The sequence below is a fragment of the Lagenorhynchus albirostris genome, chromosome 8 (assembly GCF_949774975.1).
Source record: "Lagenorhynchus albirostris chromosome 8, mLagAlb1.1, whole genome shotgun sequence".
NCBI lineage: Eukaryota > Metazoa > Chordata > Mammalia > Artiodactyla > Delphinidae > Lagenorhynchus > Lagenorhynchus albirostris.
The window spans coordinates 19715135-19729160 of record NC_083102.1 but is presented as its reverse complement, the minus strand read 5'-3'; the positions used below and the strand labels follow the sequence as shown (position 1 = coordinate 19729160).

General features: G+C 36.8%; 1 protein-coding gene across 1 annotated transcript in view; it reads right to left on the bottom strand.

Annotated features, from left to right (window-relative positions):
• Positions 1-14026, bottom strand: part of CHCHD3 (coiled-coil-helix-coiled-coil-helix domain containing 3) — a 287860-nt gene that overhangs the window by 222149 nt on the left and 51685 nt on the right. The window contains exon 3 of the mRNA XM_060155965.1: positions 7855-7936. Coding sequence (XP_060011948.1) covers positions 7855-7936 — 82 coding nt within the window. The remainder of the gene's footprint in view (positions 1-7854; positions 7937-14026) is intronic.

Genomic DNA, 14026 nt, shown 5'->3' with positions numbered 1-14026 from the left:
TACAGGACATTCCACCTGAAAGTGGAAGAATACACTTACTTCTCAAGTGCACATGGACCATTCTCCAGGACAGATCACATCTCAGGTCACAAATCAAACCTTGGTAAATTTAAGAAAACTGAAATCATATCAAGCATCTTTTCCGACCACAATGTTATGAGATTAGAAATCAATTACAGGAAAAAAACTGTAAAAAACAAACACATGGAGGCTAAACAATATGCTACTAAATAACCAAGAGATCACTGAAGAAATCAAAGGGGAAATCAAAAAATACCTAGAGACAAATGACGATGAAAACACAATGACCCAAAACCTATGGGATGCAGCTAAAGCAGTTCTAAGAAGGAAGTTTAAACCAATACAATCCTACCTCAAGAAGCAAGAAAAATCTCAAATAAACAATCTAACCTTACACCTAACGGACCTAGAGAAAGAAACAAAAAAAACCCAAAGTTAGTAGAAAGAAAGAAATCATAAATATCAGAGCAGAAATAAATTAAATAGAAACAAAGAAAACAAGAGCAAAGATCAATAAAACTAAAAGCTGTTTCTTTGAGAAGATAAACAAAATTGATAAACCTTTAGCCAGACTCATCAAGAAAAAGAGGGAGAGGACTCAAATCAATAAAATTAGAAATGAAAAAGGAGAAGTTACAACAGACACTGCAGAGATACAAAGGATCATGAGAGACTACTACAAGAAACTCTATGCCAATAAAATGGAGAACGCGGAAGAAATGGACAAATTCTTAGAAAGACAGAACCTTCCAACACTGAACCAGGAAGAAATAGAAAATATGAACAGACCAATCACAAGTAATGAAATTGAAACTGTGATTAACAATCTTCCAACAAACAAAAGCCCAGGACCAGATGGCTTCACAGGTGAATTCTATCAAACATTTAGAGAAGACCTAACACCCATCCTTCTCAAACTCTTCCCAAAAACTGCAGAGGAAGGAACACTCCCAAACTCATTCTATGAGGCCACCATCACCCTGATACCAAAACCAGACAAAAACACTACAAAAAAAGAAAATTACAGACTAACATCCCTGATGAATACAGACGCAAAAATCCTCAACAAAATACTAGCAAACAGAATCCAACAGCACATTAAAAGGATCAGACACCATGATCAAGTGGGATTTATCCCAGGGATGCAAAGATTCTTCAATATATGCAAATCAATCAATGTGATATACCATATTAAACTGAAGAAATAAAAACCACATGATCATCTCAACAGATGCAGAAAAAGCTTTTGACAGAATTCAACACCCATTTATGATAAAAACTATCCAGAAAGTGGGCACAGAAGGAAACTACCTCAACATAATAAAAGCGGTATATGACAAACCCACAGCAAACATCATTCTCAATGGTGAAAAACTGAAAGCATTTCCTCTAAGATCAGAAACAAGACAAGGATGTTCACTCTTGCCACTATTATTCAACATACTTTTGCAAGTCCTATTGCAAGTCCTAGCCACAGCAATCAGAGAAGAAAAAGAAATAAAAGGGTACTTCCCTCGTGGTGCAGTGGTTAAGAATTAGCCTGCCAATGCAGGGGACACAGGTTTGAGCTCTAGTCCGGAAAGATTCCACATGCCGCGGAGCAACTAAGCCCGTGCGCCACAACTACTGAGCCTGTGCTCTAGAGCCCGCAAGCCACAACTACTGAGCCCACGTGCCACAACTACTGAAGCCCGCATACCTAGAGCCTGTGCTCTGCAACAAGAAAAGCAACCACAATGAGAAGCCCGCACACCACAACAAAGAGTAGCCCCCACTCGCCACAACCAGAGAAGGCCTGCGTGCAGCAACGTAGACCCAATGCAGCCAAAAATAAATAAATAAAAATAAATTTATTTTTTAAAAAAAAAGAAATAAAAGGAATACAAACTGTAAAAGAAGTAAAACTGTCACTGTTTGCAGATGACATGATACTATACATAGAAAATCCTAATGATGCCACCAGAACACTACTAGAGCTAATTGATGAATTTGGTAAAGTTGCAGGATACAAAATTAATGCACAGAAATCACTTGCACTCTGATACACTAACAATGAAAGATCAGAAAGAGAAATTAAGGAAATAATCTTATTCACCATTGCAACAAAAAGAATAAAATATCTAGGAATAAACCTACCTAAGGAGGTAAAAGACCTGTACTCAGAAAACTGTAAGACACTGATGAAAGGAATCAAAGATGACACAAACAGATGGAGGGATATACCATGTTCTTGAACTGGAAGAATCAATATTGTGAAAATGACTATACTATCCAATGCAACCTACAGATTCAATGCAATTCCTATCAAATTACCAATGGCATTTTTCACAGAACTAGTACAAAAAATCTTAAAATTTGTATGGAGACACAAAAGACCCTGAAGAGCCAAAGAAATCTTGCAGGGGGAAAAAAAGAAAAACGGAGCTGGAAGAATCAGACTCCCTGACTTCAGACTATACTACAAAGCTACAGTAATCAAGACAGTATGGTACTGGCACAAAAACAGAAATATATATCAGTGGAACAGAATAGAAAGCCCAGAGATAAACCCACGCACCTATGATCAACTAATCTATGACAAAGGAGGCAAAGATATACAATGGAGAAAGGACAGTCTCTTCAATAAGTGGAGCTGGGAAAACCAGACAGCTAGATGTAAAAGAATGAAATTAGAACACTCCCTAACACCATACACAGAAATAAACTCAAAATGGATTAAAGATCTAAATGTAAGGCCAGACACTATAAAACTCTTAGAGGAAAACATAGGAAGAACACTCTGACATAAATCACAACAAGATCCTTTTTGACCCACCTTCTAGAGTAATGGAAATAAAAACAAAAGGAAACAAATGGGACCTAATGAAAATTAAAAGCTTCTGCACAGCAAAGGAAACCATAAACAAGACAAAAGACAACCCTCAGAATGGGAGAAAATATTTGCAAATGAATCAACAGACAAAGGATTAATCTCCAAAATATACAAACAGCTCATGCAGCTCAATATTACAAAAAAAAAAAAAAAATTACAAAAAAAAAAAACCAATCAAAAAATGGGCAGGGGCTCCCCTGGTGGCGCAGTGGTTGAGAGTCCGTCTGCCGATGCAGGGGACGCGGGTTCGTGCCCCAGTCCAGGAAGATCCCACATGCCGCGGAGCGGCTGGGCCCGTGAGCCATGGTCGCTGAGCTTGTGCGCCTGGAGCCTGTGCTCCGCAACGGGAGAGGCCACAACAGTGAGAGGCCCGTGTACAGCAAAAAAAAAAAAAAAAAAAAAAAAATGGGCAGAAGACCTAAATGGACATTTCTCCAAAGAAGACATCCAGATGGCCAAGAGGCATATGAAAAGCTGCTCAACATCACTAATTATTAGAGAAATGCAAATCAAAACTACAATGAGGTATCACCTCACACTGATCAGAATGGCCATCATTGAAAAATCTACAAACAATAAATGCTGGAGAGGATGTGGAGAAAAGGAAACCCTCCTGCACTATTGGTGGAAATGTAAATTGATAGAGCCACTATGGAGAACAGTATAGAGGTTCCTTAAAAAACTAAAAATAGAATTACCGTAAGATCCAGCAATCCTACTGGGCATATACCCAGAGAAAAACATAACTCAAAAGACACATGCACCCCAACGTTCACTGCAGCACTACTTACAATAGCCAGGTCGTGGAAGCAACCTAAATGTCCATCAACAGACAAATGGATAAAGAAGATGTGGTACAGATATACAACGGAATATTACTCAACCATAAAAAGGAATGAAATTGGGTCATCTGCAGAGACATGGATGAACCTAGAGACTGTCATACAGAGCGAAGTCAGAAGGAGAAAAACAAATATTGTACATTAACACATATATGTGGAATCTAGAAAAATGGTACAGATGAACCGGTATGCAAGGCAGAAACAGAGACACAGACATAGAGAACAAATGTATGGACACCAAAGGAGGAAGTGGGGGTGGGATGAATTGGAAGATTGGGATTGACATATATACACTAAGTAATATGTATAAAATAGATAACTAATGAGAACCTGCTGTATAGCACAGGGAACTCCACTTTGCTGTACAGCAGAAACTAATACAACGTTGTAAAACAACTATACCCCAATTTAAAAAAAAAAAATCATTTCCAACCTAACAGAGGTTATGGTCTAGAGTATGTACAGACTGTACTGACAAAATACAGTTCTAGGACCCTATCTGCCCACGTTTCCACATGCCTGAAAGCACCTCACACTTGCAGTCTGCCAGCCTGATCCTGAATAGTTGGCATAGCCTGCACATAAGCATCAAAATTTGCAAAACTTTTTCCAGTCAGCAATCTGGAAAAATCCCAGGTACAACAGCAGAATGCTGTGTCATCAAGGTTTTGATGGCACAGAATATGATACCGTGTGGAAAAACAAACACATCAAGACCCTGAGTCACAGAACAATTTAGAAGAATTAGAACCAACATGAACAGGTTTTGAGTCCCTTAACCTTGGGTTTCTTACTATCAGCACTACTGACCTTCTGGCCCAGATAATCCTTTGTTTTTTTGTAAGGTTTGTCTTTTTTTGGGGGTGGGGGGTATCCTGTGCATTACAGAATGTTTAGCAGTATCCCTGGCCTCTACCCACTAGATGCCAGTAAGACCTAACTAGTTGTGACAGCCAAAAAACGTCTCCAGACATTTTCATGTGTCCCCTGGAAACCAAAATCTCCCCTAGCTGACATGCCTTAACCTATTTATTTCACTTACATTTTCCTTTTTATGAACATACAAGTGATAGGTTTTTAGAAATTCAAAGTCAGTCTTAATGAGCTCTTTCAATAAAAAAAATTCTAAGATATAAACTACTGGGTTATTATCTGCAGCAATTTTTTTCTTAGTGGTACGTCAAATACAATGCTTCTTAGAAATCGATGGCATCTTCAATTCAATGAAATTCAGCCACCCACCATCCTTTCCCCTTTATCATGGAACCGTCATCCTGGAGAATTACTTCTTCCTCACTGTGTAAAGTTTTAAGTACTACCCAGTTCTTCCCTACCTAGTGGTTCTCTAGTCTTCCTTTTGAGTCCTTTCAACTATCTAATATTCTTCTAAAAATTTCCTTGCTTCCCAAGTCGGCCAGAGTTAAGTTCCAGTCTTTCAACCAAAAAAACCTAACTGAAACAAGGTCCTTATTAAGCTAGCCTGACAGAAAATATTTCAGAGTATTTCCCTGCCATGAAATTCACCAACCTATTAAAAATGTTGGTGCCTCTCCTTTACCATTCACCATATAGGTGGAGTGAATGGGGTACAGATGAAACAAGAATTGTTGTAACAGTGTCATGGGGATTCACTGTACCCTTCTGTTTCTGAAGGTGTTTTAAAGTGTCCATAATAAAAAGGTTAAAAATTGTAACTATCCTATAAAGAAAAATATCACAATGGAAATAATTTCCAAAGTCCTTTCTGCATACGTTGGATCCCTTACACTTTCATGTGCCTATGCCCCAATCTTAAGGGCTTAGGAACTCAACTACAGTTATGGGTACATCTGGGGTGAAAAGAGAAGACTTGGAAAGCCAGGCATATACCACTGACAGTCCAGGACACAAGGAACCATCTTCTAAAACTGCTTCCAAGGCTCTACTCAATTAAGGCAACAGATACAATTATCTATAAATGCTTTGTTTCTCCAAAAAGTTGCTTTTAAAAGACGGCACAGAAAACCTTTTTAATGCTTTTTCTGAAGTTTCTTCTCTGGTTGAAAAAAGAAAAAACATAGCTATTGATTCTTCTAAGAACTATCATACAGATAAACACACACTTTTTGCCAAGATTTGACAGCTGGAAGTTTGCATGAAGAAGGCTTCAAACAAAACATTTTTTTTAAAGAGAAAACAATAAAAAAAGGCTGTACCACCCTCTGCTCCCCTTAAAAGTGACAGAAAATAAATTCTTTATCAGTAGTCATTTGTCCCAGGTTACAGCTAGGCTGCCAACCCCAGTCCACATGAGAGATGAAATCAGCCCTCACTGGCACCTTGTATCCATCTCATCTGCCCTTTACCTTTCATAGAACAGGAGAACAAATGGGAGCTAAGTCATGGAGGGGGGAAAAAAAAAACCCACCACAGTGAGAATTACTGTAACAAAAGCCTGTACCATAGGGGAAGAAAGGAAGACAAAAAATTCCTATGTGAAATATAATAAGCAAAGTAAATATGAAGGTCTAACCAAAAACTCCTTATTAAAATAAAATTCAATTAAAAGTAATAAAATTTCAAAGACAAGGAATTCTACCATAACACATTGATTTTCTCTGCTTCTTAATGAAAATGGTCTTAGTTTTTTTGAATATTTTAACTTCACTATCTAATTATATACTCCATCAACCTAACCCCAATTAAATAATTATGAAGTGCTGCGTGGGAAACTATTGAAATATGCGTAGACACTTTTAGCAGTACTAACTACATCTTGATTTTTAAAACCCTAAGCCATGAGCCTTCTCTCTTTCCTGAGAAAAATGGTGGTCTTAATGTACAGTAAAACTCATGTCCTGTTCTACACGTTTCAGGCAAATCGGACCTAGCTTATTTAGCACTTCGTCAAAGAGAAGAAATGTTAGAGAACATTTCATAAACCCTCACTTTAGAGATGAAATATTTAAGGCCCAAAGAGGTTAAATTATACACTGAAGCCCCTATAGCCAAGTGAAGATGAGACTCCAATTCAAATATTCCTTACATTAGCTCTCTCAAGCAAACTAGTGAAGCAGCCCAAAACACACACACACACACACACACACACAATCTTACAAACCATCTACTGGTAGTAGTCATTGTGCATGTGAAAGATATTTGCATAATCATATAATAATAATGCTTTGTGCTATACGGAAATTTCAGAAATAGCACAGATGGGAAGCACTTGACTCTATCTTGGATTAAAATGTATCCACATATTTCTATGAGTAAGTATATACTTTAAGTCTTTAAAAAGTAGTACTTTTACCAAAAAAAATTAACTATTTTGTTTTGAATATTGCTTTCTTTTCAGTTTACAGCCTTTCAACATCTTTTTGAATCAGCACATAAGATCTACTTGACTGTCTAATATTCCACTGTAATAAAATTCCATGTACCATAATTCACTCATGCAGCCCTCCATGATGGGCATCTGGATTGCTTCCAGTTTTCTATTACAAAAACATTTCAGTGAACATTCTTTTAGCAGCTGTTGTTAGAAGTAGTAATAATGACAACAATAATATAGATGTATACAAAAAAATCTAGAGGAATGAAATGTTCAAGAGTGGTTATCTCTGTAGGATGAAATTACAGAGGATTTTGTTTTTTCAACCTTACACTTATCTGTAACATCTTTGACTTTTTTAAGTGAGCATACTACTAATCAGTGCTACTTATTAACACGGGTACTATCTATAACATATAACATTCATTATTAGCTACAATATTGTTAACCTTAATACCCATAGTAGACGATGTAATTTTCAATCATAAATTATATTCATTAAAAGAACCTAGCCTGAGAAGTGCCAGGAGAATCCTCAAGAACTACTTCTCACATATTGAAAAAACAGGGCTCAATTATTCATGCAACTAAGAAATACACAAGAAATAAAATGGTCATTTACAATTGAGTTTGGGAAGGGGATAACCTAGGGCTTTAACAAGCACAATCCAAAACCAAAAACAGCCACGTTCATACATGTTCAGCCAAATACAAATGATGAGTCTTATTATAATCATTCCTCTCCAAAAATATTTCATAACTATGACAAGTCTGCCAAAATCTGTCTCAAACACCATGAAGCTCACCGTTTCTGATTTTCAGATTCTTTCTTGGCCTCCTCCAGTGCCAGCTCCTCAGCCACTCTTCTTTTCAACTCTTCATCAGAAACTAAAATCAATAAAGAGGGGAAGGAGATAAAATAAGTGACTTCTTTAAACAAAAGCATGAGAATACTCAGGAAGACAAAGCTGAGACTAGATCTTAATAGGCAAAGTTTTGCCAGCTGGTCAGTGTCTCCTTGGAACCACCTAAGCAGGATGGAAAAGACCAATTAGTGCACTTCAGGAGTAATTTAATCAAGAGTTCCCTGGTGACCTAGAAATCTCCACACCTGCCAGAAGTTATAATAAACTCAAGGAGCTGCTTACTGCCCAGTGGGACTGAGCCATTAAGTACAAATTCTTTAAAATGATGTCCTACCACTAAAGTCTGACAACTGCATAGAGGGGGAGGAGAGGGTGTAAGGAAGGGACTTCAGAGAGGAAAATGACACCAAAACATTCCTACTTTGATAATTAAACATTTTAAAAAATCACTTATTAGAGAAAGAAAATCATTTGTAGTTACATTCATTTTTCCATGATTTACAAAAAAGGGAATTTATGACTCATATTTAAACCCATATTTTTTGGAAAACGTCATTCAAATTCAAGTGCCAACAATTGGAGAGACAGAACAGTGCTGAGAACACGGCTGGAGCTTTCTAAATAACTAATGACTTGATCTGAAACATCTGGTCTTTCCAATTAGAAGATTTTGTACAATATGTTTTGTAAGATTCTTACAGCTATGATAGCAAATAAAATAGACAAATTTTACATACTCTTTAAGAGCTTTCCATAAGAAATAAGCAAGGACTCTTTCCTCTTCAGTACCCAAAACCCACTACCCAAAATTATGACCAAGAAAGCACCAGAAACACTTAAGATCTAGGAATACACACAGGACCTAACAAGTATTTCAACTGGTTGAGCCTACTAGATGGAAACTAGACAGTACTCTCTGCTCTTCAATGACATTTTATTTGATAATCTTGCATTATAAGCACCTTGCCTTACGGAATATGCAAAAAATTAATTACAACAAGATATGCAAAAACTTTAAAATTTAGCTGACACTGGGCAATAACAAAGAAGATATATGAAAGGTCTAAGGATGTCTTCTCTTATTTGTGGACTATCAGAAAACAACATCATCAAAGGACATTATCAAGAAGGTGAAAAGACAACCCACAGAATGGGAGAAAATACTGGCAAATCATATAGCTGACAAGTGGCTTGTATCCGGAATATACAAAGAATTCTTACAACAGAACAACTGAACAGAACAATAAAATGACAACAAAATTAAAAATGGGCAAAGGACATAAATAGGCATTTCCCTAAAGAAGATATTCAAATGGCCAATAACTGCATGAAAAGTCACTCAACAGCATTCATCATTAGGGAAATGCAAACCAAAACCACAATGACTTACCAATTCAAACCCACTATAATCCAAAGGACAATAACAAGTGCTGGTGAGAATGTGGAGAAATTGAAACCTTCATGCATTGCTAGTGGGAATGTAAAATGATGCAGTCACTATAAAAATAGTGACGCAGTTTCTCAAAATGCTGAACATAGTTACCAAATTATCCAGCAATTCCACTGTTACGTACTGTATACATCCAAGAGAACTGAAAATATGTCTACACAGAAACTTGTACATGAATATTATCACAGCATTATTCACAATATCCCAACAGTGGAGACAACCTAAATGCTAATCAACTGATGAAGGGATAAACAAAATGTAGTATATCCATTCAGTGTGATATTATTCAGCCATAAATAGTTATGAAGTACTAATACATGCTACAACATGGATGAATCTTGAAAACATTGTGCTAAGTGAAAGAAGCCAGACACAAAAGGTCACATATTGTATGTGCCCACTGATATGAAATGTCTAGAAAGGGCAAATCTGTAGACAAAGGAAGTAGATTAGTGGTCACACAAAATTAATGAATTAAAACTAGAACAGGGAATTGTTTGATTCAGGCAAATCTTAAGACTTTTTTTTTTCAGCATTAAACGTTCAAAATAATACAAATCCCACTAGAGAAATTACAGACAGTAAGAGCTCAGCAAGGAGTCTGGATATGGATAGTCTTTGTTTTTCTATTAGCTAGACTTTAGATAAATCAGTTAACCTATCTGACTTTTGATTTCCTCATCCAAGAACAAAACTGGGTAGGTTACATAGGTGTCAGCTGGCTATGAAGTTCTCAGCTATGCACTCTATAAGGTGATGATTTTCACATTTTCATCTCCTTCTTATAAACAAGCAAAACAACGTGACACATTTTTTCAAGTTGTTCACAGCGGGTAGCTCTATTAGTAGCAAAAACTGAGACAAATATTTCACCCAATTAGTACTACCTGATCAAACTATACTCTGAGGTGTACATACCAGTTAGGATCAACACACAGTCAGACCATGTGTAAAATCACACAAATTCCCGATTGCTTCAAATTATTGCAGCAAAATTTTTCTCATGCAAAATTCAATCAAATTCTCAATCACAATTCAACTGAATTTCACTCAATTAAAACTAGGCTTCGGTAAGACCTTGGTATACCAGGTCTAAGCATGAAGCAGTGAGATCCGTTTTCTAAGTGAGCTGATACAACATATCTTAGTAGTGCACTGTATGCCTCTTACATAAGGGCTTGCTACCAGGGGAAGAGCCAAAATCAGCAGTGAGCTTTTCATGATGATGTGATAAACCTGGAAGGGAACGGTAAGGACTCCATTACCACATGGCGACCAGCTGGGTGGCTGGGAAGGCAGCCATGCAAGAGAGACTGCAGAGAAGGAAACGCAGCTTCAAGGCTTGTCTTCCTTCTCTATATACACTCCTGCCTCTCATGCCTGCCAAGGCACCTGCCGTGGGGTGAGGCGGTAAATACTGATAGATGGAGATAATGGTGGTATCACCTAGGGAGGCCAAGAGAGGAGGGAGAAAGATGGGAAGAGGAAGCACAAGAGATGCAAAGGTCAGGGAAGCTCCAGAAGCCACTGAAGAAGACATGCCCAAGGGACCGGCTAGCTCACATCACTTCTGGTCAGTCAAGGGACTAAAGCATAGCTGTCTCTCTAATGCCCTAGCTATTTCTGGAAAAGAAATACACACACACAAACACACAAAACTTTTGGGTCTCACGTCCAAGGTCACAGCTGAAAAAGTAATTACCTTAGCTATAATGGAGAATTTAAAATAACAAAAGATAAAACATGACCAAGCATAAAGAGTTTAAAATCTAAAATAGCAATTCAAAGCCCAGGCAGGAAAATAAACCAGCGTGGTAATGGGTTTTGAGCAAATCTAAGTTTCAAGTTATTTGTTTTTCAATCAATAGAATACAGAAAGCAACAACATATTTCTTCTGATAGGCCTGGTCCAAAGTGCATAAGGGAAAAAGATATACCATTTGGAGACCAATATTCAAAATGGCTTTTCTGAAAACACTCTTTTCAGCTTCAGGATCTGAACATTCTCTCAAATAAAACTGTTATTAAACTAAAAGGTCAGTGTTTCAGGATGGACTACTTTAAAAGAAGCACAGAAAGGCCAACTTTGCCTATTAGCACAGTGAGTTTCCCGTAGATCTTTGAGGACTGGCAGAGTTTGTGAAATGAGAAAAAGTAAAAATGAGAAACTTTCAAGTCATATAAATCAGACTGGCCATGGAAACCTGCAAAACAAGTTCCGGCTCAGTAAGTAGGGTTCTAAAACTTTCACATAACGTACACACTTCCCTTTTAAAATGTATTAAGACAAAAGGATGCTTTCTTCACACACTTGTACTCTGTACTTGCTAAAATGTTCTCAGAAGCGATTTTTTTTTCTCAATGAACACAAAGACTGGCATTTTGTCAGTTAGTTATAGGTGATACAACACTAACCATAAAACACGTGAGAAAAAAATCAAGCATTACAATGGCCTGGTTAGAGCAAGTCGGCCCTAAACCCTTTATTTGAAACTACTATTGAAAATAAGAAATATTTGTATTAAAAGCAGCTCAAATTTTTGTTCGTTTTTAGTAAACAACATTCTAAACAAATGTTTTGGTTAGTCCAAAGGCAGCTTTACTGACTGCCTAGCAATCTTTTGCTCCCCTTAGCCACATTCTAAATTTTTAAGTTAAATTCTCAAGAAATTCTAAGAATCTCTAATTTCTAATTTCAGGATCAAATAAAAAACTCCTAACCTTATACTACATGATTCTTAGTATTCTTAGGAACTGTGAATACCATGGTCTTAATTCTCAGAGGAAGTGTAGCATACATTTATTACACCTCACCTGTGTTCTATGTTACATGACAGTGTCCTAATTCTGTTTTCAGAAACTGGTTAAACGAGGGGTAGAGAGGGAAGGGGTGGAGAAGATGGGACACTATATTTAAGACAGTTCCTTGAATGGTGGACAGAAATGACTCCGAAAGACGAAATGACTTTATGAATGGCTCATCATCTATGAAAAAAACAAAGACTGAAAATACAACCATGATTGGAGACTTACACAGATTCCCTGGACCTCAAGGGACATACCAATTTCCTTTGTAACTTTTTCCGCTATGACTTTCCCTTTCTTTCATTTTCCTAGCATAATCCTTACAGTATAATTCCCTCCCCAATTACAGTATTTCTGAAACAATCTCCGCAAGTTACTTAATAAAAATTATGGCTTGCCTATTAGAAAAATGTCAGGTCCTTTGGGATTTTTCCTTTATTCCATTTCTTTCTGGTTTTACCATTTACTGATACATACCATGTCCAATTTTATAAGCCCTATTATTTTCATATGCTAGCTAGTTTAAAAACACCAAAGAGAACTATGAAAATCTACTCTCAGAAGAAAATAAATGTATGTAATTGCATAGCACAAGCAGCAGATTTTAAATAAACACTGGACTCTGCCAGGATTGAGATAGCTGAGCCAAAGCTTATACCGTAAGATACAGCCAAATTAAATTTTCAGCTCCACAGAAATATCCATTAATCTTATAATTTCAATAAATTCATTAATACAAAAAAAGCACTGATTGTTTAAAAAATAATAATGGAAGCATCCATGCAATCAATGAAATACAACACACAGTTTATCAGAAGTAAATAACTCACAGCATGTGGGTTGCAGGATAAATCTTGTCTTGCTCCTTATCTTATAAGAGGTACAGAGTTTGATTAGAAGAGTCAAAAGATGGCTAGAATAAATCTCAGGGGTCAGAAAGAAACATGTAACAGTTTGCCATTATCCATTTGTGGCACCATCTAGTGAGCAGACAAACCTGAGTTAAACACACACACAGAGTGTGTTAAGTATGATGATATTCAGCTGACAATAACATTTACTATCACCTTAAGGATAATGTACCCTAAGACTGCCTTCAAAAAAATGCCATTTGTCTAGATACCTGGCAGGGTAACTGAGGCCACTTATACATTAAAGCTAACGACAATGTTGGAATGAAAATCCTTAACGGCAGTTTCAAAACCATAAATATCAAATGAGAAGGCACCGTGTTACAGTTTGGCAACCTAAACATTAACTGTATCAGGTTAATGGCTTATTTTGTAGTATTATTGCTCCATCAGGATTTATATACCTTCATAAATGTCTAATTTGAATGGCATAATATGCAAATAATGTCCATTTGATTGTTTGCTTCACAACAAGCACTCGTGGAAACCAGCTCCACAATACATTCTATGTGAAAACAAAGATCAATACCAGACTGCAGATGCTGTATAGCAACAGACAAGCTCATCACTCATATTCTACAGTTCCCACATTTTTAAGTAGACAATTCATAAAACCAGTATTGAGAATCAGATACACCTAGTATTTCATGTCTTAATATCCTGAATAATATAGTTGCAAGACCTCACAAAGCCTCTAGGAAAATAAGATCTATAATTTAAATTAAAAAATAATAATTACCTCTGGATATTGCTTTTTGATGCATAGCTTAATTTTTTTGTTTGTTTCACAAATGGATGTATTTTGTTCACTGGAGATAAAACTATCAATTCAACAGCGTTAAATCTCCAACCCCAAATGAAGTACCAAAACCACCCAAACCTGTTTCTTTCTTTCCAACAGTCCTGAGTGTGGCTGCATTCAAAGGCTTCTCCATAAAGACTCATG